The sequence below is a fragment of the Rhinoderma darwinii genome, chromosome 11 (assembly GCF_050947455.1).
Source record: "Rhinoderma darwinii isolate aRhiDar2 chromosome 11, aRhiDar2.hap1, whole genome shotgun sequence".
Lineage (NCBI taxonomy): Eukaryota > Metazoa > Chordata > Amphibia > Anura > Rhinodermatidae > Rhinoderma > Rhinoderma darwinii.
This window is the reverse complement of record NC_134697.1, coordinates 88,888,979-88,916,688: the sequence shown is the minus strand read 5'-3', so window position 1 is coordinate 88,916,688 and position 27,710 is coordinate 88,888,979. Positions and strand designations below refer to the sequence as shown.

Genomic DNA, 27,710 nt, shown 5'->3' with positions numbered 1-27,710 from the left:
GTGCACATACCCTTAGGGTGTAAACCACCTGCGTCAAGCTGAGGCAGTAATGTGAAAACATTTATATGCTCAATGGGACAGAGGTAACACTGTGTAATGCCCTGTTGTGAAGCGTTACTTGGAATATGTGGGTGTCGGTACAAGGAAGCCATGTTATGGGGTTAGGCCTGGAGGGATCTTATGAGTCAGTGCTATGTTAGTAGGTAGTTGATATCCCTAATGTGGGACCTGGATGCAGAATCGGTGGAGCAAATACAGCGTAAGTGCGCTAAAGGTTGTGATGGCATGTCTCCCACTATTTATTGTGTTGGGCCTATGTACGGACTGCATTTTTTTCTCGGGCACTAATGACCCTCAGTAGGGAACAGCAAGCAAGGTTTCTTGTGTCCTTATGGTCAGAAAGACGATAGGGGCCTTGGAGTTCTTGCTGACGCGGTGTAATGCTGCAGGGTGTCTTGAGCTGAACAGGGAGCCAAGTTCTGATGTTGGCTCAACCTTACACCATTTCAATTTGATGGGATATACAACACATACACAAGAGTAAAAGGTGTTGTCCCCTCAGGACAACCCTTGTCTATATGACCTATTAGAAAATATGGACATCATAGAGGGGAAGGAGGTCGTTACTAGCACTTCCGCTCTGGTGGACATGGTGCTCGTAATGAGACAACTCCTTTAAAAATAAAAAGAATTCAGATATTTTTTTTAATCCAATTGCTTTCCCTGGAGCACTATATCTGTGGTAAAACATTTGCTACACACTGAACATTAAAATAACTTCGCTTCTTATGCTGAGCAAGAGGTGATCTATGGTTATAACATTTCCCACATACTGAACATGAAAATGGCTTCTCCCCTGTGTGGATTAACTGATGATTAAGAAGATCGGACTTTTGGCTAAAACATTTCCCACATTCTGAACATGAAAATTGCTTCTCCCCTGTATGAATTCTCTGATGCTGAACAAAGACTGATTTCTGTATAAAACATTTCCCACATTCTGAACATGAATATGGTTTCTCTCCTGTATGCCTTCTGTGATGCACAGTGAGATCTGATTTCCGGCGATAACATTTTTCACATTCCGAACACGAAAATGGCCTCTCATCTCTGTGAATTCTTTTGTGCATAGAAATAATAGATTTCCTTTTAAAATGTTTCCCACATTCAGAACATGGAAATATTTTGCCCCCTTTATCGCCTGTACTTTGTTTAACAATCTGTGATTGACCATATGAAGGTTCCTTGTGATTAGTGGGATCAGTAGATAGATCTCCGCTGTGAAGGACAAACAGCATATTTGTGGTAAAAGGTGTTGTGGAAGGTTTCCCACAATAATCTTCAGTGATATTGTTGGATTTTTCTTCATAATCTGGAGATAAAAGATGTCCCATCACATTTTTGGTGCATTTATCTGTTGGAAATAGAAACAGGATATAATTAATCTTTTGCAAAACACAATAAATTAGATATTTTAAAAAATTCCTACATGGTGCTTCCCATACGACTAAAACCATTTTCAACCCATAAAATAACTTCTCTATTTTTATCATTACACAGTCAATATTCAAAAAATGTGTTTTTCATTTTCACTGCCCAATTTTAATAAAATCTATAAAACACCTGTGGGGTCAAAATGCTCACTACACAACTATATAAATGCCCAAAGGCATATCTCCATAAGTCCCTTATCGGCGGCAGCCCGGGACTTTTGGCTCCTGGGGTGCCCATGTCAACCCAAAGACCACATTGCAGTTTTGTCACGTTTTTGCCACGAATCGTGGCAAAAACAGTGACAAAACTGGAGGCCCCTGGAATAAATTGTATCTGCGTCCAAAGGACGTGGATACAATTGACATCACTAGTAAGGGTACCGTCGGTTCCATTCCCCACCATTTGGCCTTTTTTTATGTAGGCGGTGCGACAACATCATCGAGATGACATCATCGCGCCGCTTGCGTTGTTTTCCTTGGTGCGGCCTGGTCAGAAGAGACCTGGCCTTCATCGTCAGAGAAGAGGATAGTGCTGGAACGGGCACAGGTAAGTGTGTTACTAACTGAGGGGGTGGCGCTATATCCATGGGTGCTGTGTGTGGCGCTATCCACAGAGGGCACTGTGTGTTGCGCTATCTACAGGGGGCACAGTGTATGCGGTGCTTTACTTTAGTGTTTGACAATTATATTCAGTGGCACAGTGTTTGGTACTATTTTACTTGGGGACGAATTATATGGTGCTATGTGGAACCATGAGAATTTGATCTTCGTTTATAGGTGTGGAAATGTTGGAAAAGTGAGGAGCCTAAGACATCTGAGTGGAAAATTCTGCAGAAATTGGCCATGGCCAGGAGAACTCGTCATGCGGTCTGGAACGGATAGAGAAGAAAGGAAAAAAAACAAAAAACTACTAGAATCTGAGAAGTCACCTGTGAGTCACTGCATTTATAGACAATTTGTCATCTCTCCTGACTCGTTTATTATAGGAAATCCTTGTATTTCACAAAAAGTCATTGTGCAGTCCAGGACTGGCAGACAAATGGGTGTTACCATTCTCCTATCACAAGGATGTGTCCCTGCACAGTGCAATACTGTCAGCGATGGTTGGAGACTGACAGCATGTAGGGCCAGAATCCTTTGACAAGGGGAATCGTAACACCCATTTGTTAATTCTTGCACAAATAGGTAGTGTTAAAAATAGTTATGGCGCAGCAGCAGAGAAGGGGGGCTCAAATTTGGGTAACAGCCCAGGGTCTATGATCTATTTAATCTGCCACTGGATGTAGTTTCCAAAATGAAGTCTCATTTAAGGGGTCTTTACTGTACTGGTGCCTCTGGGTCTTTGCGACAAAAAACCAATCAAGCAAAATCTGACACTTTATTCTGCTGGTCAATACAATTACGGCGATACCAAATTTATCTAGTTTTTTTTAAATATTTTACTACTTTTACAAAGAAAAATATATGTTAAAAAGAAAAATATATATTATTTTGTTTCACCATATTCAGGGAGCCATAACTTTATATTTTCATCGATTGAGCGGTGTGAGGGTTATTTTTTGCAGGGCGAGCTGTTGTGTTTACTGGTACTGTTTTTTTGGTACATATAACTTTTTGATCACCTTGTCTTCCATTTTTTGACAGGCGAGGTAAAAAATGTTTTTTAAAAAAAAACTTGTAGAGTCAAAAGGCTCACTACACCCCTTGATAAATGTCTTGATGGGTGTAGTTTTCAAAATGGGGTTACTTCTCGGGGTTTCTTTTACTATTTGACCTCAGAGCCTCTACATTTGTTGACCAGTGCTGTGTAAATCACCAAATTAGGCCTTAAAGAGAACCTTTCACCTCCCCATACATGTGCAGCTGAGAGCAGTATGTAATGGGGAGGGCTGAACAAACCCTGGGGCACTTCACATTTTTTTTCTACCCCCCTCTGTTATTTAGATATCGGTGCTGTTATATTTGGCACCCGATATTTAAATAACCCCCTGAACAGTCAACGGGACGTGTACTGGCAAGGGGGCGTGTTACTATGGCTGTGACACTGTCTAATCAGATATGGACAGTGTTACAGCAAGAGCGAGGAGAGAGTGTGTGCGCGCACACACACACACGCTCTCACTCTTCAGCTTTCAAGATTAGTCTTCTCCCGAACTGGCAAGGGGGCGTGTCACTGCTACGGACAGTGTAAGGGTATGTGCACACGACCTCAAATTATGCTTGAAAAGACAGCTCCAATACGTCGGCAAACATCTGCCCATTGTTTGCAATGGGTCTTACGATGTTCTGTGCAGACGAGCTGTCATTTTACGCGTCACTGTCATAAGACGGCGCGTAAAATTACGGCTGTGTCAAAGAAGTGCAGGACACTTCTTGGGACGTAATTGGAGCCGTTTTTCATTGACTCCAATGAAAAACGGCTCCAATTACGTCAGTAAAAGACACCGCGAAAAACGTGTGCACTTGTAAAAACGTCTGAAATTCAGGAGCTGTTTTCTCCTGAAAACAGCTCCGTAATTTCAGACGTAATTTGGCGTTGTCGTGTGACCATACCCTTAGAGCTGTGGTGAGGAGCGCGCGCATGCGCAATCTCATCTCTTCAGCTTTTGCGAGAGATCAGTCTTGTATTGTCTACCGAACTGGCAAGGGGGCGCGTCTCTGCTACGGACAACATAAGCGCTCCCCAGCTCTTACACAGTCCGTAGCAGTGACACGCCCCCTTGCCAGTTTGGCAGATAAAGAACAAGACTCATCTTTCACAAGAGCTGAAGAGATGAGCCCTCTCCACAGCTCTTACACTGTCCGTAGCAGTGACACGCCCCCTTGTCAGTTCGGGTGAAAAGACACGCTCTCCTCGCTCTTGCTGTGGCACTGTCCATATCTGATTTGACAGTGTCGCAGTCCCTTGCCAGTCCACGCCCCATTGACTGTTCAGGGGGTTATTTTAAATATCAAGCGCCAAATATAACGGCACCGATATCTAAATAACGGAGGGAGGTAGAAAAAAAAATTAAAGTTCCCAGGGTTTGTGCAGCCCTCTCCATTACATACTGCACTCAGCTGAACATGTATGGGGAGATGAAAGGTTCTCTTTAAATCATACCTCCCAACTATTGAATTTGGAAAAGAGAGACATGTTAAGCCACACCCCCTAACCATGCCCAATATCCCGCATAAGCACATCAAATCACGCCCAGATTCTTTTTCAAATAAGAAGAGCACATTGTCACTGCGGATCTCTAGACTGTCTGGATATCACAGACATTATGGATCCGGTTATGTCGTCTTTGTGTTACTTTTCCTATCTTGGATATAACATTTGTTCATCGCGGCAGCAGAAGTGGCAGGACAAACCAAAAGACTGAGAACAATGAAAATCAAGAGGGAGACCCTGTGGTGGATGACTTTTCAATTGATAGGTGGCAGAGTTACATGATGGGGAATTGTATTTCCAGTTGTGTAACTCTGCTACCAGTCGTGGGAAAAATCATCCCCAAAATGTTTCCCCATGATGGAATACCACAAAGAAACACCTGGGAATCAGACATGATGGGGAAACATTTTTCCCTGTGGTGGATGACTTTTCAGCTGACAGGTAGCAGAGTTACATGAAGGGGAATTAGTTTTCATTGACAGTTCTATTGCAGCGCCGGGAAGAAGTCGCTGGAGGTGAGGAGACATTTTTTTTTATTCTTCATATTACTAACTTAATTTTTTTTTGTTTTGCAGGTTCCACAAGACTGTTTGGACTACGTCGCAGATTCGGTGGACTACTTCGATGATTCTTTTTTTTCAAATAAAATGGTCAAAGAGGGTTGTGTGGGGGAGTTCTTATTTCAATAGAAAATATTTTCTTATGTCTCTGTTTTTTTAATACTTTAATAGCGCCTTGGTAATGGCAGTTGTCTGATTGACCGCGTCCATTACGAAGGTGGGGCTTAGTGTGAGCCAGTAAAAAGGCTGCAACCAACCCCCCAATATTACCCCGGTACCCACCGCCAACAGGGGTGCTGGGAAGAGCCGGGTACGGTCCAGTACCTGACCATCTGTAGTGATGGGCGGGCACTGAGGCAGCCACAGTCTGGTAGTATTAGGCAGGGAGAGGCCGGAAACAGTGGTCTTTCCCACCCTGGTAATGCTAGCCTGCTGCTGCTATGTTGTATTTGGGTGGTTATGAAAATGGAGGGGACCCCACGTAGTTCTCTTTGTTTTTTTTAAACAACATTTTTCATAGTACATTATAGCAGCAGCCTAGCATTACAAGGGTGGGGAGGGCCATGGTTTTTGGCCCTTCCCAGCCTCATAATACCAGCCTGCTGCCACCCCAGTGCCCGCCCATCACTACAGATGGTCAGATACTGGATCGTACCCGACTCTTCCCAGCACCCCTGGTGGCGTTGGGTACCGTGGTAATAATGGGGGGTTAGTTGCAGCCTTTTTACTGGCTAAAACAAAGCTCCACCTTAGTAATGGACATTGTCAATCAGACAACTGCCATTACCAGGGCGCTTATAAAGTATTAAAAAAAAAAACATAAGAAAATATTTTTTTATTGAAATCAGAACTCCCCCACACAACCCTCTTTCACAATTTTATTTTAAAAAAAAATGTAGATCATCTCAGTAGTCCAACTAATCTACGGCGTAGTCCAAACAGTCCAGCGGAACCTGCAAAACAAAAAATCAGTATATCAATATCACAATAAAGTTAGTATTTACAAGGGGGGGCTGTGTGTAGATAGAGCCAGACACAGCCCGCTTTGTAAATAGTGCCATACACAGCCCCCTGTAAATAGTGCCACACACAGCCCCCTGTAAATAGCGCCACACAACCCCCTCCCCCACTTATACATAGTGCCACACAACCCCCCTCCCCCCCCTTGTACATAGTGACACACAACCCCCCTCCCTCCTCCTACATAGTGACACACAACCCCCATCTCCCTTGTACTTTGTGCCACACTGACGCCAGGGCGGAGAGGTAGCCTACTGCTACCACTCTCCGCTCTTCCTGACGTCACTCACCGTTAGAAGGCAGGCGGTCTTGCGGCGGCGTTCTGAATGGAGTCGGTGATGGCCCTGGAGTGGACCAGACCAGCCCCTACCTCTCAGGTAGGGCCATACAGCCCCCCTCCTAGGTAGAGCCACACAGACCACCTCCCTGTAGTAAGCATCTTTGGGGCTCCCCCTAGGAGTGGAATCCCAAGCCAAAGCATTGCCGATGCTCTGACTGGGGATTCCACTTCAGAAGAATATGCTGACGTCACTGTCCATATATGGACAATGTTGTCAGGGGCAACCCCAGAGCCATAGACCCGGTCAGCTCCCTTGGACTCCTGCTCTGCTCCTGACATCACTGTCCTTATAAGGAAAGAGTTGTCCGGAGCAGAGCTGAAGTCTTGGGCAGAGCGCTAGTAAAGACTCTGCTCCGGTACTCCATCTCTGGGGAAGCCCCTGACATCAGTGTCCATATATGGAAAGAGATGTCAGGGGCTACCCCCAAGCCTCCCTGTAGGTAATGCCACAAAGCCCCCTGTAGGTAGAACCATACAGTCCCCCTGTAGGTAGCGACACACACCCCCTGTAGGTAGCTCTACACAGCACCCTTTTACATAGAACCCCCCCCCCCCTCCATAGATGGCACCCACTACCTTCCTGTAGATAGCACCACTGTAGGGGACCGTTGCAGGAGAAGTCCCTGACTTCAATGTCCATATATGGAAAGTGAAGTCAGGGACTTCTCCTAGAGTGGAAACACCGGCCACAGCGCTGTGGATTCTGCATAAGAAGTCCCTGCCGTCACTGTGTCCATATATGGACAGTGAAGTCAGGAACTTCTCCTGGTGCGGAAACACTGGCCACAGCACCGTGGATTCCGCTACAGAAGTCCCTGACATCACGTTGTCCATATATGGACAGTGAAGTCAGGAATTTCTCCTGGTGCGGAAACACTGGCCACAGCGCCGTGGATTCCGCTTCAGAAGTCCCTGAAGTCACTGTGTCAATATATGGACAATGAAGTCAGGGACTTCTCCTGGAGCGGAAACACCGGCCACACCGTCGGGGATTTCGTTTCAGGAGTAGGGGATCGGGCCAAGAGAAGTCTCTGCCATCACGGTCCATATATAGACAGTGAAGTCAGGGACTTCTCCTGGAGCGGAATCCTCGGCCAAAGCTTCGGCAATGCTGTGGCCGGGGATTGGAGATTCCGCTCCTACAGGGAGTTAAAATTACCCTCCTCTTCTTCACATGCACTGAGAGGAGAAGAGAGCGAACGAGCGGCAGAAAACTCGGCCGTCAGTCGGATCACATCCGAGTGACAGTCGTGCTTTACACGGCCCCATAGACTTCTATGGGAGCTGGGCGGCCTGTAGAACGGTCAAAAATAGAGCGTGTCTATTGTTCCTGCTGCGGCCGCGTGACGGCCGTTCAAAGAACGGCCGTCACACGGCCGGGAATCCCTGTCATGTGAATAGGGCCTTAGTGCATTTAACGGCGCTGGGGTTTCTGTTATTTATATATTGGAATATATATAATCCGTTTAGCCTTCTCTTTGTTCCGCTTTGTAGGTTTTTTGAACTGTATCTTAGTCTGGGCTTCTACTGATGGGATGCAGATCGGTTGTGTGGAACAAACGACTTCACGAGACTGCACCTGACAACCTCTTTAAGAATCAAACATGGCAGATCAACTTTTTCATAGATATCTATTTTCAGTCAGCGAGTATCACGCTCATTCAGGTCACGAAGAGGCGCCGATGTTGGGTAAAAAATGGTCTAAATCAGGGGTCTCAAACTCGGCCAGGTAAGTGGGCCGCATATAGAAAAAATGTGAAATGGTCGGGCCGAATTACTTTCAAATTTGATACATTACAAAATTATTGTTAATCAAATAGTTATTTGAACTACTATAACACTATATTACTATAATTATAAAAACACTACACTACTATAATAATACCGCTAGGTTTAAAATTTGAGATATTTCTCCATGTGCTTATTTCAACAATCCAGTTTTCCAGTTTAAGTGTCGCTAAATGCAGTCCAGCAGCTCAGTTAGCAGCATTTGGCAAACACACGTCAAGATTGGGCAGCCCCTTTTTAGATAGTGCCGCAGTGCCCTCTGTGGATGCTGCCGCAGTGCCCTCTGTGGATGCTGCCGCAGTGCCCTCTGTGGATGCTGCCGCAGTGCCCTTTGTAGATAATGCAACACACCCCTAGATAATGCCACAGTGCCCTCTGTAGATAATGCCACAGTGCCCTCTGTAGATAATGCCACAGTGCCCTCTGTAGATAATGCAACACACACCTAGATAATGCCACAGTGTCCTTTGTACATGCTGCCACCTTGCCCTCCGCGGATGCTGCCACCGTGCCCTCCGCGGATGCTGCCACAGTGCCCTTCGCGAATGCTGCCACAGTGCCCTCCGCGAATGCTGCCACAGTGATGTCTGAGGCTTGCCCAGAGCTGGAGTCCCGGAGCAGAGCCGCTTCTAGAACTCTGCCTGTGATTCCAGCTCTGCTCCTGACATCACTGTCCATATATGGACAGAGATGTCAGGGGCAACCCCTGAACTGGAGTCCCGGGCAGAGCGCTAGTAGGCTCTTCCTGGGACTCCAGCTTTACACCTGACATCACTGGGATTCCTGCTCTGGGGAAGCCCCTAACATCATTGTCGATGTATGTACAGCGATGGCAGAGGCTTCCCCAGGGTCCCAGAGCAGAGCCTATACTAGCGCTCTGCCTGGGACTCTGGTTCTGGGGAAGCCCCAGACATCGTGTGTCCAAACATGGACACCGATGTCAGGGAATTCCACAAAGTCCTGGAGCAGAGCCGATAATAGCGCTCTGCCCGGGACTCTGGCTCTGGGGAAGCCCCAGACATCGTGTGTCCAAACATGGACACCGATGTCAGGGAATTCCACAGAGTCCCAGAGCAGAGCCTATACTAGCGCTCTGCACGGGACTCCGGCTCTGGGGAAGCCCCGGACATCGCTGTTCATATGCGAACAGCGATGTCAGGGAATTCCAGAGTCTCGGAGCAGAGATGACAGCCCCAGGGGCCGCAGATGACAGCCCCAGGGGCCGAATGCGGCCCACGGGCCGTGTGTTTGAGACCCCTGGTCTAAATGGTCCTTTTCAGTTGACCAAAATCTCTAGTGTATGGCCAGCTTAAGCATCACTAGTAGGTTAGAGTTACTCAAAGTAAGCCACTAAGGCTACATTCAGATGAACGTAGCAAACTGTTGTTTTTCACATCCTAGGTGTACCCGTTCTGCATCCCCCATAGAATAGAGCCTATAGAGGGATGCATAAAGCGCTAGAAAAATAGGACATCCTATTTTTTCACGGACCCTTCACACGCTCTGTTGAAACAACGGTCGTGTGAACGGCCCTTTTGAAGTACGAGTCCGTGTGATGGCCGTTGTTTTAACGGCCGTCACATGGACAACATATATGCTCGTCTGAATGAGCCCTTAGGAGGTAGTGTTAACAGTACTGAGTGTTAAGGCTGGTTTAGGGAGGACGAGCCAGGTAGTGTGGCATTATGGTGTAAAACACCTGTGTCAAGCTGAGGCAGTAATGTAAAAACATTTATATGCTCAATGGGACAGAGGTAATACTGTGTAATGCCCTGTTGTGAACCGTTACGTGGAAGATGTGGGTGTCAGTACAAGGAAGCCATGTTATGGGGTTAGGCCTGGAGGGATCTTATGAGTCAGTGTTATGTTAGCAGGTAGTGGAGATCCCGAATGTGGGACCTAGATGCAGGATCGGTGGAAGAAATAGTGGTAAGTGCGCTAAAGGTTGTGATGGCATGTCTCCCACTATTTATTGTGTTGGGCCTATGTACGGACTGCATTTTTTTCTCGGGCACTAATGACCGTCAGTAGGGAACAGCAAGCAAGGCGTCTTGTGTCCTTATGGTCAGAAAGATGATAGGGGCCTTGGAGTTCTTGCTGACGCGGTGTAATGCTGCAGGGTGTCTTGAGCTGAACAGGGAGTCAAGTTCTGATGTTTGCTCAACAGTACGCCATTTCAATTTGATGGGATATACAACACATACACAAGAGTTAAAGGTGTTGTCCCCTCAGGACAACCCCAGTCTATATGACCTATTAGAAAATATGGACATCATAGAGGGGAAGGAGGTCGTTACTAGCGCTTCCGCTCTGGTGGACATGGTGCTCGTAATGAGACAACTCCTTTAAAAATAAAAGAGAATTCTGATAATATTTTTTTTAATCCAATTGCTTTCCCTGGAGCACTATATCTGTGGTAAAACATTTGCTACACTCTGAACATTAAAATGGCTTCGCTTCTTATGCTGAGCAAGAGCTGATCTATGGTTATAACATTTCCCACATACTGAACATGAAAATGGCTTCTCCCCTGTGTGGATTAACCGATGATTAAGAAGATCGTACTTTTGGCCAAAACATTTCCCACATTCTGAACATAAAAATGGCTTCTCTCCTGTATGAATTCTCTGGTGCTGAACAAGAACTGATTTCTGTATAAAACATTTCCCACATTCTGAACATGAATATGGCTTCTCTCCTGTATGCCTTTTGTAATGCACAGTGAGATGCGATTTCCGGCGATAACATTTTTCACATTCCGAACACGAAAATGGCCTCTCATCTGTATGACTTCTTTCGTGCATAGAAAGAATATATTTGCTTTTAAAATGTTTCCCACATTCAGAACATGTAAATATTTTGCGCCATTTATAGCCTGTAATTTGTTTAACAATCTGTGATTGACCAGATGAAGGTTCCTTGTGATTAGTGGGATCAGTAGATAGATTTCCGCTGTGAAGGACAAACAGCGTATTTGTGGTAAAAAGTGTTGTGGAAGGTTTCCCACAATTATCTTCTGTGATAATGCTAGATTTTTCTTCATAATCTGGAGATAAAAGAAGAAGATGTCCCGCCACATTTTTGGTGCATTTATCTGTTGCAAATAGAAACAGGTTATAATTAATCTTTTGCAAAACACAATAAATTAGATATTTTAAAAAATTCCTACATGGTGCTTCCCATACAATGACAAACAATTTTCAACCCATAAAATAACTTCTCTATTTTTATCATTACACAGTCAATATTCAAAAAATGTGTTTTTCATCTTCACTGCCCAATTTTTATATATTCTATAAAACACCTGTGGGTTTAAAATGCTCACTACACAACTATATAAATGCCCTAAGGGGTGTAGTCAGTGGCAGATCTCCATAGGTCTCTTATCGGCGGCCACCCGGGACTCGAGGCTCCTGGGGTGCCCATGTCCACCCAAAGACCCCATTGCAGTTTTGTCACGTTTTTGCCATGAATCGTGGCAAAAATAGTGACAAAACTGGAGGCCCCTGGAATAAATTGTATCTGCGTCCAAAGGACGTGGATACAATTGACATCGCTAGCAAGGGAACCATCGGTTCCCATCCTCGCAATTCTGCCTTTTTTATGTAGGCGGTGTGATGACATCATTGAGATGACATCATCGCGCCGCTTGTGTCGTTTTCCTAGGTGCGGCCTGGTCAGAAGAGACCTGGCCTTCGTCGTCTGAGAAGAGGATAGCGCTGGAACGGAGACAGGTAAGTGTGGTACTAACTGCAGGGGGTGGCGCTATATCCATGGGTGCTGTGTGTTGTGCTATCTACAAGGGGCACAGTGTATGTGGTGCTTTACTTTAGTGTTTGGCAATTATATTCAGGGGCACAGTGTTTGGTACTATTTTACTTAGGGACTAATTGTATGGTGCGATTATATTTAGGGGCACAGTGTAGAATTTGATCTTCGTTTATAGGTGTGGAAGTTTTAGAAAAGTGAGGAGCCTAAGACATCTGAGTGGAAAATTCTGCAGAAATGGGTCATGGCCAGGAGAACTCGTAATGCGGACCGGATGGAGAAGAAAGAAAAAAAAAAGAAAAAAAATCTACTAGAATCTGAGAAGTCACCTGTGAGTCACTGCATTTATAAACAATCTATCACCTCTCCTGACTCGTTTATTATAGGAAATACTTGTATTTCACAAAAAGTCATTGTGCAGTCCAGGATACACAAATGGGTGTTACCATTCCCCTATCAGAAGGATGTGTCCTTGCACAGTGTGATACTGTCAGCGATGGTTGCAGACTGTCAGTATGTAGGGACACAATCCTTTGACAAGGGGAATCGTAACACCCATTTGTTAATGCTTGCAAAAAAAGGTAGTGTTAAAAATAGTTACGCGCGGCAGCGGAGAAGGGGGGGCTCAAATTTGGGTAATAGCCCAGGGCCAGTGGCGGATTATCATATGGGCGGTTCGGGCGGCCGCCCGGGGCCCGAGGCTCCCAGTGGGCCCATGGCAGCCCGAACCGCACATAGTCTTATAAAAAAATGTCTGCTAGTGCTTAGGACACGCCTCCCTGACAGTGCGGGCGCTGCCATTAAGTAACAGAACAGCGACGGATGGCTGTTCTGTTACTCCAAAGCTGGAAGAGAAGAGCTGGGCGGGCGGTCACAGTCGCTGAGGTTAGTACTGGCTGCCGATTTAGCCTCCTGCCCAACTGGTTCCCGACCGCTGGCTGTATTTTTACGGCCAGCGGTCAGGGTCCTTAAAACCCGAGCCATAGACTTTTTACGGCTCTGGTTTTAACTTGCTGCCCGCACTATCGGGCAGCTGAATGTCGGGTCTCCGGCTGTCAGTGACTGCCGGGGACCCTGAGGAGAAGATAGAAGCAGCTTTAGCTGCTTCTGTCTTCTCCGATGTCTTTTTACACAGCGCTCAATGAACGCTGTGTATAGGAATAGAGACAGCAACAGCGGCGCTGTCTCTATTCCTCCCGGTGATCATGTGACTGGTCACATGATCGCCGGGTGCCATTACTGACAGACTGCTGCTGGGTCTTAGTAGACCAAGCACAGCCCTATTAGTGACAATCGTCACTATGAGAGGGCTGATTTCCCCTGTAACTGGGGATGCTGTGAAGCCCCAGTTACAGTGGAAAAACATGGTGTAAAAGAAAGAAAAAAAGTATATAAAAGTTCCCCAAAGGTCTTTTTTGACCTTTGAGGGACAGACCATAGTAATAAAATAATAGTAAAGTAAAGTGCAAAAAAAAATTAAATAATAAATATACATAAAATACCCACCCCAGAAAAAACGTTCCCCCGCCAATCATTGTTGTAACGCTAGCGCTGACCCAATTACCCTAATATAGACATGTAATATATTAAAATTTACGGTAAACAATGACGATTACAAATAAAAGGTCTATTTTAGGGTAAAACTATGTTATTACCAAAAACAAAATAGCTGAAACGTAAAAAAGCTTAATTTTTTACTATTATTTTCAAACTTTATGAATAAAAATTCTAAAATCGCAAAAAAAGGTGTGTATAAAAACGATAAAAAAAGAAACCTGCATTGTCTACGGAAAAAAACGTTGCAAAACTCACGTCGTTAGCCCAACAAATAAAAAAGTTATAGCCATTTAACTAATGCGTGCTAAAAATGTCTAAACGGTGTCTGGTCCTGAAGGCTCAAAATAGCCCACTCCTGAACTGGTTAGAGTCACTGGCCGACGCTAGGTGGGGGATTATGCAGTAAGGGGGAGGGCTAACCATCTAACTGATGGCAGCTAGCTCTATGGGGGGATAATAGTTTCCTCCCATAGAGCTCTCTTCAGTCAGTTAGACGCTCAACCCCCCCCCCCTTGCATTATAGTAACTACGGAGGACCCTATGGGGGAAGGCGGGATTATTCCTAGAGCCCTCTGCCTGCAGTCAGATGGTAAGACCCCTTGCAGTATAACTCTCTCCCCCCCCCCCCCCATAGAGCTCTCAGCAGTTATTATATATTTTTTTTTTTTTATAAAAATGTGTGTTTGGTGCAACTTTGTAATTACGTTTTATTAAAAAATCTTTTTGCTTTTTAAAATACAGCTGCTTTGTATCCTGTATCAGTCAGGTCAGCAGGACTGACGGGATCAGTGAAACGGGCCCTGCGCTAAATTTTAATCTTAGATGTGATAGATTTGAGGTGAATCCTGCGTGTCACTGATTCGGTCAGTCCTGCTGACCTGACGGATACAGGATACAAAGCAGCTGTATCTCAAAAAGTAAAAATATTTTTTAATAAAATCAATCAAACACACTGATACACACACATACATTATATATACAGAGAAGGAAATAAGTATTTGATCCCTTGCTGATTTTGTAAGTTTGCCCACTGTCAAAGACATGAACAGTCTAGAATTTTTAGGCTAGGTTAATTTTACCAGTGAGAGATAGATTATATTTTAAAAAAAGAAGAAAATCACATAGTCAAAATTATATATATTTATTTGCATTGTGCACAGAGAAATAAGTATTTGGTCCCCTACCAACCATTAAGAGTTCAGCCTCCTCCAGACCAGTTACACGCTCCAAATCAACTTGGTGCCTGCATTAACGACAGCTGTCTTAAATGGTCACCTGTATAAAAGACTCCTGTCCACAGACTCAATTAATCAGTCTGACTCTAACCTCTACCTAACCTCTACAACATGGGCAAGACCAAAGAGCTTTCTAAGGATGTCAGGGACAAGATCATAGACCTGCACAAGGCTGGAATGGGCTACAAAACCATAAGTAAGACGCTGGGTGAGAAGGAGACAACTGTTGGTGCAATAGTAAGAAAATGGAAGACATACAAAATGACTGTCAATCGACATCGATCTGGGGCTCCATGCAAAATCTCACCTCGTGGGGTATCCTTGATCCTGAGGAAGGTGAGAGCTCAGTCGAAAACTACACGGGGGGAACTTGTTAATGATCTCAAGGCAGCTGGGACCACAGTCACCAAGAAAACCATTGGTAACACATTATGCCGTAATGCTTTAAATTCCTGCAGTGCCCGCAAGGTCCCCCTGCTCAAGAAGGCACATGTACTGGCCCGTCTGAAGTTTGCAAATGAACATCTGGATGATTCTGAGAGTGATTGGGAGAAGGTGCTGTGGTCAGATGAGACTAAAATTGAGCTCTTTGGCATTAACTCAACTCTCCGTGTTTGGAGGAAGAGAAATGCTGCCTATGACCCAAAGAACACTGTCCCCACTATCAAACATGGAGGTGGAAACATTATGTTTTGGCGGTGTTTCTCTGCTAAGGGCACAGGACTACTTCACCGCATCAATGGGAGAATGGATGGAGCCATGTACCGTCAAATCCTGAGTGACAACCTCCTTCCCTCCACCAGGACATTAAAAATGGCTCGTGGCTGGGTCTTCCAGCACGACAATGACCCGAAACATACAGCCAAGGCAACAAAGGAGTGGCTCAAAAAGAAGCACATTAAGGTCATGGAGTGGCCTAGCCAGTCTCCAGACCTTAATCCCATCAAAAACTTATGGAGGGAGCTGAAGATCCGAGTTGCCAAGCGACAGCCTCGAAATCTAAATGATTTACAGATGATCTGCAAAGAGGAGTGGGCCAAAATTCCATCTAACATGTGTGCAAACCTCATCATCAACTACAAAAAACGTCTGACTGCTGTGCTTGCCAACAAGGGTTTTGCCACCAAGTATTAAGTCTTGTTTGCCAAAGGGCTCAAATAATTATTTCTCTGTGCACAATGCAAATAAATATATATAATTTTGACAATGTGATTTTCTGTTGTTTTTTTATATAATCTATCTCTCACTGGTAAAATTAACCTAGCCTAAAAATTTTAGACTGTTCATGACTTTGACAGTGGGCAAACGTACAAAATCAGCAAGGGATCAAATACTTATTTCCTTCACTGTATTACACGTGCACAATGGTATTATTTAATGTATACTAGTATTTTTATAGCGTTGATGGTGCGGAATGATTATAACCTCTTGCTTACCTAAATATTGTTATCAGTGCTTTCTAGGTCTGCCTCCAGGTTTGTGTTTAATATTCTACTGTCAGGTAGAATGCAATGGCAAGAAATTAGATGAGAAGCAGGAGTCTAAGGCTTCATGCACACGACCGTGCCCTTAATTACGACTCATAATTACGGGCACAGCCGGCTGTTTTTACGAGCCGTGCTCCCATTATAAATTCTAGGAGCATGATCCGTAAAGTAAAAAAAATAGGACATGTCCTATTTTTTTCGGCAGGTTTCTACGGCACAGACACACTCCCGTAGGCCATAGAAATTAATGGACCCGTAATTACAGACGATTTTACGGTCGTGTTCATGGGACCTAATATGGGATAATGGGTCCAGGGCCCCCACATGACAAAGAAGTAAATAGAATAAAAAATTACTGTCAAGACTGAACAAGAATATGTGACCTTTTACAGCATTTAATGCTTATCATTTACCGGTGCTGATGTCTATAGGAATTTCCTCCTCCTTACACGGAGTTACATCCTCATGTGTCTCTTCTTCTGCTTCTCTTATGTCTTCAGTTTTTATATCAGTCAGATGTGTAACCTAATTCACCACATATGGAACAAATTATGTAAAATTAAGAAAACCGTTGGAAAAGTTAAAAAAGAAACCAAAAATTTTACACCACCGCCGATCATGATAACAAAATATTAGATGGCAGCCGTATATATTTACATTAGATAGTTAGATAATAAACTCCTAATTTCAGTTCATCATCTCCCTAAATATTTTAAGAACAAAAAATAGAATAATGCTAAATTAATGACCTGAGACAGCATTTAGTAATTCCATCTACCTGATGATCCTGTGGGACATTCCGATTCTCCTCTGGATCATTCTTGGAGTATAGAGGACTGGGATATCTCTCTGGTGTTTCTTCCTTATTGGGTTCAACTGCAGAAAACACAGTGACCGTAATCCACAATTATTCATGTAATGGCAGATTTTGGCATAAATTGCATGGGTTTAAAAGTCACCTTTAAAACAACAAAAAATTTGGGACAAAATTTGCTAAATTTTGCCTTACTTGTCAAAAAACATTTAAAAAAAAAGGTGCAAAGCAGAGTTCAAATTGTATGGCTGCTTATAGCCAGCGTAAAAGGTAATTCAAACAGAAAATTAGAAATGCACTAGATTTTTTTAAAAGTTGTACGCCTTTTAAAAATTTAGATGCAATTTTAGCCAACTAAACGCGAAAATTTCATGTCAATATTAAGAAAATTGGGACATTGTTTATATGTGATAATCAGTTGGAATCCACATGTAACACGTGGCAATTCCACAACTTAACTGACCTGTAAATTGTAGCAGACCTTTAATTTCCAAAAATGGCCTCAGTTTTTTATACTTTTCTGCCATTTATGAACTACTACAGTTTTTTTTTTGCGTTATTCACACATGCCATTTTTATTGCAGTGATGCCGCAGAATTTGATGTTTTTTTTATCACAGAAATATATTGGATAATTTAAAAAAAAGAAGCATATAAAAATTGTTAACTACAGCAAAAAACGTATATGCACGAACAGCCTAAGAAAACTAAATTGTTATAAGGCTGTGCTTTGTGAACTAAAGTTTTCATTTAAAAGGGGTTGTCCGAAAATTTAAGAAAAGAACCTGATGTAATAAAAAAACAAAACAAAAAAAAACACATGACATTTCTGCGTTCAAGCCCCTGCCGATCCCACATCGATGCTCCGGTGCCCCCTACTGGTCTTTGGTTACTTTCTCAGAGTAATAACAGTGGTTGGCTGCAGCGGTCACGTATATTCATGGCATGTTATCACTCCAGGAAAGTAAACTAGGACATGATTTACCAAGCGAGTAATGTTTGCTTTTTTATTTTATAACATTTCCTGTGATCCGTTTCATTTCTTGAATCTCGGACAACCCCTTTAAGGACAAGTTATTTTCTTACCTGGTGATGTGGTAGTCGGATTATCCATGATGTCATCATACTGATCCTTGTGTCCTTCTATATACTCCCACTCCTCCATGGAGAAATGGACAGTGACATCCTGACACCTTATAGGAACCTGAATCACATAAACATACAAACTCAGTGGGGAATAGGGGTCATCCACGGGATTATTTTTTTCTACACAGGCCTGTTTAATACCTCATGGCTCCATTTGGATAAAGGAATCCCATGGCACGGTACTGGCAGATTTTTCATGAGTGAGTTCCTACCCACTTTACGTCTGTTTAAGCAGTTGCGGATTGCCCAAAGACTATAAATGTCCGGACGGTTCGCCCATTAGGGTTGGAGGGGGTTTGCCCATTAGGGACATTTATGGCATCTCCACAGGATATGCCATAAACGTCAGATTGATGCGGGTCCCACCTCTGGGCCTCAAACCTATCTCTAGAATGGGGCCCCCTTAACCACATACTACCTTTCTCGGTTCCTGTAATTTTTGACCATGTAATCCGAAAACAGCGTAGCTCATTGACATACGCTCGTAATTCCCATAGAAATGTAAGGCAGTTACGGAAACAGCGAAGCTCAGCGAGCTACGCTGTTCTCTGATTACACTGTCGGAAATTACAAGTGGCAGCTGAAACAGAGAAAGGTAGAACGGGGTTTAGGGGGCCCCGTTCTAGTGATAATTGCAGGTCCCAGAGGTGAGATCCGCAACTATCTGACAACTATGGCATATTCTGTGGACATGCCATAAACATCCCTGATGGGCAAACCCCATCAAGCGCGGACCGTCCGGACATTTTTAGTCTATGGGCAATCTGGTTAAACAGACGTATAGTGACTAGAAACTCACCCATGGAAAAGATGCCAGTACTGTGCCATGGGGTTCCTTTACCCAAATGGAGCCATGGGGCATTGAACAGGCCTGTTTACAAAAACCTCTAAACCATTTTTTAATTTTTTGCATCCTTGATACTGCATGGTTTATTTATATGGGATTATTCAACTTCGCTGCCCAGGTACTGGGTTATGCTATCACTTTTTCTTTTAGGTTGTATTATATATTTGGTTATTTGCTTTTCTCCATATTGAAGGTCTGGTTAGTCACATGTTTGCACACTTTTTAATTGTTTTTAAAATGTTTTTTCTTATTGTTATGGAATATAGATTTTGCTACAATCTAAGAGGTGCAGTCTTTTATACATTTATTTCTAGCTTGATATGGTATTTCCTTACATGCTGACCTAGATATCAATTGGTCGTGCCCGCCTCTCTTTTGCAATATCTTGAATGGGACCCAAACTAGTCGTCCCCCCCCATGGTCTTTGGTTTTTAAAGCAAAGTGTTAGATATTATTTAAGGTCCTAGCTTGAACGGCTTGATACACACACAACACACACACACACACACACACACAAGGTTACAGTAGTCATCATCCACACGCAAGGTTACAGTAGTCATCATCCACACACAAGGTTATAGTAGTCATCCACACACAAGGTTATAGTCGTCATCCACACACAAGGTTATAGTCGTCATCCACACACAAGGTTATAGTCGTCATCCACACACAAGGTTATAGTCGTCATCCACACACAAGGTTATAGTCGTCATCCACACACAAGGTTATAGTCGTCATCCACACACAAGGTTATCGTCGTCATCATCATCCACACACAAGGTTATAGTCGTCATTCACACACAAGGTTATCGTCGTCATCCACACACAAGGTTACAGTCGTCATCCACACACAAGGTTACAGTCGTCACCCACACACAAGGTTACAGTCGTCACCCACACACAAGGTTACAGTCGTCACCCACACACAAGGTTACAGTCGTCACCCACACACAAGGTTACAGTCATCATCCACACACAAGGTTACAGTCGTCATCCACACACAAGGTTACAGTCGTCATCCACACACAAGGTTATAGTCGGCATCCACACACAAGGTTACAGTCGTCATCCACACACAAGGTTACAGTCGTCACCCACACACAAGGTTACAGTCGTCACCCACACACAAGGTTATAGTCGTCATCCACACACAAGGTTATAGTCGTCATTCACACACCTCCCTCCCGGTATTCCCAGCAGTCCTCACCTCTCCAGTCAGCAGCTCAGTGATCTTGTTGGTCAGGTCCAGGATCTCCTGATCTTTCTTATGTATTAGTGATTGAGGTGGAGACATCGTGATAGGAACCTGGTTCCTGCTCCATCCTTCACCCTCTTCAGTTCTCTTCTTCACTTCTGTGTTATCCTGTACATGGAGAGACATTGATGTCACTTTATACATTCCCGTCACCTCTCCCGTCATGTGCTTGATGTATTAAGATACAAGTCATGACATGGGATATAATTCCCAGAATCCCTCACCTCGCCAGTCAGCAGTTCAGTGATCTTGTTGGTCAGGTCCAGGATCTCCTGATCTTTCTTATGTATTAGTGATTGAGGTGGAGACATCGTGATAGGAACCTGGTTCCTGCTCCATCCTTCACCCTCTTCAGTTCTCTTCTTCACTACTATGTAATCCTGTAAATGGAGAGATATTGATGTCACTTTATATATTCCCTTCACCTCTCCCGTCTTCCCAGAATCCCTCACCTCTCCAGTCAGCAGGTAGATCATCTCTAGGGTGAGGTTTAATATTCTCTCAGTCATCCCATTTCTGTTCTTGTCCATCATTAGAAGGTCAGTCAGGAGAAGATCTATTTTTCTCCTTAAGAAACCTGAGGGAAACGAGAGCAAGTTATAAAACATTCTATATGAAGTATACGATCCCACTAATTGGAAGTTATAAAGGAAAATTCATACTGGAATATATAAACTAAAAAGAGCACAGCCTCTTAATGAACATTAACTATTGGAGGAAACTGTAGGAGCCATGTGTTTAAGGCTACCATTCAGTTACATTGAATGTTTCCCTCTAGTGTGTTGGTGTGTAGCATTTTTTTTCTTTTAATGTTGATGATTATGGGAACAGTTCATGAAAACCCAAAATTTCGTCTCTGTGAAAATTAGAATATTGGGTAAAAGTTGAAGATTGGTCACTCATGGTGTGACACTGTAATCAGCGAATCAACACAACACCTGCATTGGTTTCCTAAGCCTTTAAATGGTCCAACAGTCTGGTTCAGTAGGTTACACAATCATGGGGAAGATGCTGACTGTCTTCTGGACAACTGTCAAGTCATTGACACCCTCCACAAGGAGGGTAAGCCACAAAAGGACATTGATAAAGAAGCTGGCTGTTCACAGAGAGCTGTATCCAAGCATATAATGGAGAGGAAGGAAAAAAGTGTGGTAGAAAAAGGTGCACAAGCAACAGGGATAACCGCAGCTGTAATGACGGGGTAGGGAGACAGACAGGTGAGCCCTAATCTACCCGCCACTCAGTCCCTGCCTACTTGCACCGTCCGTCCTAGGCGACGGCGTACAACTGGGCGACGCTCAACACGCTCAATAAGTGCACGACGGACAAACAGACAAGGATACACAGAAGTTAGGGAAATGGCGCAGTTGCCCACGGTAGCACCGTGAGCAATGAGAGTAGTGAACGAGCCGAGTCAAACCAGGAGTGTACGAGGTACCAAACGCAGAGCAGGAGAATTGTCAGTAAAGCCAGGGTCAAAATGAAGCAGAGGACAAAATGTTCAAGCAGCAGAGCGAGGAAACAGAATCACAGGCAAAGGAGGAGCAGGAAATGCAGGTATAAATAGACAGAGGGCGGGAGCTAGCTCCGTCTGGCCAGGCTGTGATAGGCTCTCCCACTCCTCAGCCTCCCAGCCTGACTGGTAGAAGATCGTGTCACTCTCTCAGACTTAGGAGCAGGTGCAGACTGATTACCCACAGGCGTCGACACAGAAGCTGTGTCTGGCAGATCCTTTACAGCAGCCTTGAAAGGATTGTCAAGAAAAGGCCATTCAAGAATCTGGTGGAGATTCAATAGGAGAGGACTGTGGCTGGAGTCAGTGCTTCAAGAGCCACCACATACAGACATATCCAGGACACGGGCTACAACCGTCGCATTCCTTGAGACAACGTCAGAAGCGTCTTACCCGGGCTAAGGAGACAAAGGACGGGTCTGCTGCTCAGTGTCCACAGTTCTGTTTTCAGATGAAAGTAAATTTTGCATTTCATTTGGAAATCTCGGCCCCAGAGTCTGGAGGAAGAGTGGAGAGGCATCAATCTAAGTGTCCTGCGGTCCAGTGTGAAGTTTGCACAGCCAGTGATGGTTTGGGTATAGTTTGCTGGTGTTTGTCCACTGTGTTATATTAAGTCCAGAGTCAACGCAGCGTCTAGCAGGACATTTCCTAGCACTTCATGCTTCCCTCTGCTGATCAGATTTATGGAGATGTTGATTTCATTTTCCAGCAGGACTTGGCACCTGCCCACAAGTACCGATACCTGGTGTAATAACCACAGTATCACTGTGCGTGATTGGCCAGCAAACTCGCCTGATCTAAACCCCATAGAGAATCTATAGGATATTGTCAAGAGGAAGATGGAAGACACCAAACCCAGCAATACAGACGAGCTGAAGGCCGATATCAAAGCAACCTGGGCTTCCATAACACCTCAGCAGTGCCACAGGCTGATCGTCTCCATGCCACGCCGCATTGATAACACCTCAGCAGTGCCACAGGCTGATCGCCTCCATGCCATGCCGCATTGATTACACCTCAGCAGTGCCACAGGCTGATCGCCCCCATGCCATGCCGCATTGATTACACCTCAGCAGTGCCACAGGCTGATCGCCCCCATGCCACGCCGCATTGATTACACCTCAGCAGTGCCACAGGCTGATCGCCCCCATGCCACGCCGCATTGATTACACCTCAGCAGTGCCACAGGCTGATCGCCTCCATGCCACATTGATAACACCTCAGCAGTGCCACAGGCTGATCGCCTCCATGCCACGCGGAATTGATAACACCTCAGCAATGCCACAGGCTGATCGCCTCCATGCCATGCTACATTGATGCAGTAATTCATGCAGATTCGGAGCCCCGACCACGTATTGAGGGCAGATACTGGACAGACTTTTCAGTAGGACGACATTTCGGTATTAAAAATCATTTTTAAAATTTGGCTTATTTAATATTCTAATTTTCTGAGACACAAAATTTTGGGTTTTCATTAACTGTTACCATAATCATCAACATTAAAAGAAAAAAAATGCTGGAAATAGATCCCTCTGTGTGTAATGAATCTATAGAATATATGAGAGACACTTTTGAATTGAATTACTGAAATAAATTAACTTTTTGATGATATTCTAATCATTGAGAAGGATTAGTATGTATATACTAGGCCAGGGTGCGCCAAGAAAATAATCCCCACACCATTACTCCACCTTCACCAGCCAGTACTGTTCACACCTGACAGGAAGGGTTCATCGATTCATGCTGCTTGCACCAAATTCTGACCCTCCCATCAGCATGGTGCTACAGAAATCTGGATTTCTCTGACCAGGCGATTTATTTTCGCTGCCTTTTGCCCACTGGAGTCTTTCCTTTCTGTTTCCCTTAAGACAGTAATGGCACTCTAACTGGTCGTCTGCGGTTATTGCCCATTTGTGCTTAGGAATGACGGGCTGGCCCAGGCTAATCTAGAATCAATGACCAGGCCTTGTTCAAAGTTGGGGGTTATGTGTCTAATTTTCATACAGGGGAGCTCCAATCATTAAAAGGGAAGGTGTCCCTAATATAGAGGCCTTTCAGTGGATAACAAACTAACATTATATACAACCTTATACTATACACACACACACACACACACTATAGATATACACTGTACATAATACACATTATATATGCACCTATATTACATATCTATACATACACAGATATAATATACTAAAGCCATACCTCCCAACCGTCCCGGCAGTCTGCAAAATGTCCCGCTGGTCGCTGCATCCAAACAGCTGATCGCTGCTGACTGCAGCAGCGATCAGAAGAAGGCAGGAGTCTTGCGGCGGTGTTCTCACTGCGATCGATGCCGGCACGGGAGTGGACCAGTACGGTCACCTGACCTCATCGGTCAGGTGACTGGACTGGTTCATTCCCGGGCCGGCATCGACACCAGTGAGAACGCCGCTGCAGGACTCCTGACTTCTGACGGTGAGTGATTTCAAAAGCAGAGCGGAGAGTGGCAGCAGTAGGGCTGGCTACCTCTACCGCTCTCAGTTCTGGTGGCAATGTGGCATCTACAGGGGGGCTGTGTCCGGAGCCATCCACAGGGGGGCTGTGTCCGGAGCCATCCACAGGGGGGCTGAGTCCGGAGCCATCCACAGGGGGGCTGAGTCCGGGGCCATCCACAGGGGGGCTGAGTCCGGGGCCATCCACAGGGGGGCTGAGTCCGGGGCCATCCACAGGGGGGTTCTGGTGGATGATTTTTCCATTGACCGGTAGCAGAGTTACACAACTAGAAAACAAAATCCCCATCATGTAACTCTGCTACCTGTCAATTTAAGAGTCATCCACCACAGGGTCTCCCTCTTGACTTTCATTGTTCTCAGCTTTTTGGTTTGTCCTGCAGCTGCTGCCGCCGTGATGAGCAAATGTTATACCCAAGATAGGAAAAGTAACACAAAGACGATATAACCGGATCCATAACATCTGTGATATCCAGACAGTCCAGAGATCCGCAGTGAGAATGTGCGCGTGTTATTTGCAGAAGGTTCTGGCCGTGATTTGATCTGTTTATGCGGGATATTGGGCGTGGCTTAAAATGTCCATCTTTTCCGAATTCAAAAGTTGGGAGGTATGCTAAAGCTATGTATAAGGGGGGATTCACACGAGCGTGTATTCGGTCCGTGCGGGCCGCGTGGTTTTCACGCGGCACGCATGGACCAATACAAGTCTATGGGGCAGTACAGACAGTCCGTGCTTTTTGCGCAGCGTTTGTCTGCTGCGCAAAAAGCGCGACAGGTTCAATAACTGCGTATTTCGCGCATCACGCACCCATTGAAGTCAATGGGTGCGTGAAAATCACGCGCACCACACGGAAGCACTTCCGTGGGACGAGCGTGATTCGCGCAACAGCAGTGAAAAGGATGAATGAAAACAGAAAAGCACCACGTGCTTTTCTGTTTCCGAACATCCAAACGGAGTGTCTTTGCGATGAGCGAAGCCGGACAAGCGAACCGAACTTCACCGGGTTCGGCCGAACCCGGCCAAAAAATTATCGGTACGCGACGTCAGGAGATAGTCACTGTCCATGGTGCTGAAAGAGTTAAACTGTTTCAGCACCATGGACCGTGACTTCCGATCCCAATATACATGAACCTGTAGAAAAAAAAACTAAGTTCTGACTTACCGATAATTCCCGGCGTCTTCCTCCAGTCTGACCTCCCGGGATGACAATTAAGTCCAAGTGACAGCTCCAGCCAATCACAGGCCAAGCACAGGCTGCAGCGGTCACATGGACTGGCGCGTCATCCAGGGAGGTGGGGCCCGATGTCAAGAGAGGCGCGTCACCAAGGACGCGTCACCAAGGCAACGGCCGGGAAGTTCTCGGTAAGTACGAACTTTTTCTTTTTTTCTACAGGTTTTGCGATATTGTGTTTGGCATTCACTGTCGAGGGTGCTGAAAGAGTTACTGCCGATCAGTTAGCTCTTTCAGCACCTTGGACAGTGACGGCCGTCGACTAGCCTCATCTCTATGATGGCGGCTACGCGAAAATCACGCAGCCGCGCATCAGACACGGATGACACACGAAGCTGTCAAATGGTTTTTGCGCGCGCAAAACGCAGCGTTGTTTGCGCGCGCAAAAACGCAACGTTCGTGTGTATCTGCCTTAACCCTGTACTATATACACACACACACACACACACTATAGGTATACACTGTATATAACACACCTATGTTATATATCTATAGATACAGATACATAACCTACAATCCTGTACTAACTATATATATATATATATATATATATACACACACACACACACACTACAGCTAAACACTTTACATTATATATGACCATGTACTATATATACACACAATATAGATATACACTGTATATAATACACACTATGTATACACACACACACCTATTTCATGTCTATAGATACAGATATATAACAACATTGTATACAACCCTGTCCTAATATAATATATATATATACACATATATATATATATATATATATACACACACACGCTATAGATCTATACACTGTATACAATACACGCTATAGATCTATACACTGTATACAATACACGCTATAGATCAATACACTGTATACAATACACACTATAGATCTATACACTGTATACAATACACGCCATAGATCTACACAGTGTATATAATACACGCTATAGATCTATACACTTTATACCATACACGCTATAGATCTATACACTGTATACAATACACGCTATAGATCTATACACTGTATACAAAACACACTATAGATATACACAGTGTATACAATACACACTGTAGATATACACTATACATGATACACACTTTAGATATATGTATTATTTATTTTAAAGCACCATTAATTCCTGGGCACTGTACATAGGAAATACAGAAGGGTTTCAATACACAACCTGAGACAATAAAAACATCGGCTTATTGAGTAACATACTGGGACAGGAGTGAAGGCACTGGCACTGCCCGCATGGGCTTATAATCCACAGAGGAAGGAGACAGATATACACAGTCTATAATACACATACGACATATAGATATATTATTATACACAATGTAACCATCACAGGAACAATAAATAATACTCACCACTTATCAGCAGATGTAAGACCTCAGTGGGCTAAAGGACCTTTGATGATGTCATGATCATGTGATCAGTCACATGTGTGGGAGGAGTCATGGAGTTGTAACATTCCCTAATCTAACTCCCCCCCTTTACATTAGTCATGAGAACTTGACCCCCGTCATTCGGCAGCATCCCTCGCACCCCAATACACCTCATGTCCGTCATACACAGATACCGGCTGGTGACGGCTCCTGCAGCTTTATGTTACTGCCCCCTGTGTTGAAAAGATGGAGGAGCGATGTACTGACAAACACTTCTTACATTTTGTGTCCCCCTTATTTCCTTATAGATTGTAAGCTCTTGTGATCAGGGTCCTCACTCATCTTGTTTGTCATCATGTAATATCTGATATCGTCTATACGTGTTCCCTCTGAATTTTGAAGTGCTGCGGAATATGTTGGAGCTCTATAAATGAAGATTATATTTATTATTATGAGTCGGGTGTCCGGGAGAATAATGTTGAAACCACCCAAAAAACAGGAATATCCGGCACAAAAATGGGCATCAAAGTGGGCAACCAAGAGTGTGATTTGAAGGGTTAAATGACTTTGGGCCACTAATCTAATACTGCCGACACACAGATAGCGATGCCACACATCCTATTTAG

At 44.5% G+C, this 27,710-nt stretch overlaps 1 protein-coding gene across 1 annotated transcript; it reads right to left on the bottom strand.

The window, feature by feature from the left end:
* On the bottom strand, window positions 1–27,710 carry LOC142663001 (uncharacterized). Its single transcript, XM_075841295.1, has 9 exons — window positions 27,067–27,710; window positions 20,916–21,040; window positions 20,688–20,843; window positions 20,416–20,571; window positions 18,302–18,419; window positions 17,181–17,278; window positions 16,816–16,927; window positions 10,762–11,449; window positions 1–1,572 (listed from the first exon to the last, which is right to left on the bottom strand). Exons 2-9 carry the CDS (start codon window positions 20,994–20,996, stop codon window positions 732–734), a joined length of 2,250 nt encoding a protein of 749 aa, XP_075697410.1. The 5' UTR covers window positions 20,997–21,040; window positions 27,067–27,710; the 3' UTR covers window positions 1–731.

Excerpts from the sequence above, each read along its gene's own strand:
- LOC142663001 (XM_075841295.1), bottom strand. The coding sequence starts at position 20,996 with ATGATGGACAAGAACAGAAATGGGATGACTGAGAGAATATTAAACCTC. Across the intron at positions 16,928-17,180 it reads ATGTCCCACAGGATCATCAG|GTTACACATCTGACTGATAT; the intron begins GTAGATGGAATT and ends GTGGTGAATTAG. Across the intron at positions 11,450-16,815 it reads TCCTATAGACATCAGCACCG|ATAAATGCACCAAAAATGTG; the intron begins GTAAATGATAAG and ends TATTTGCAACAG.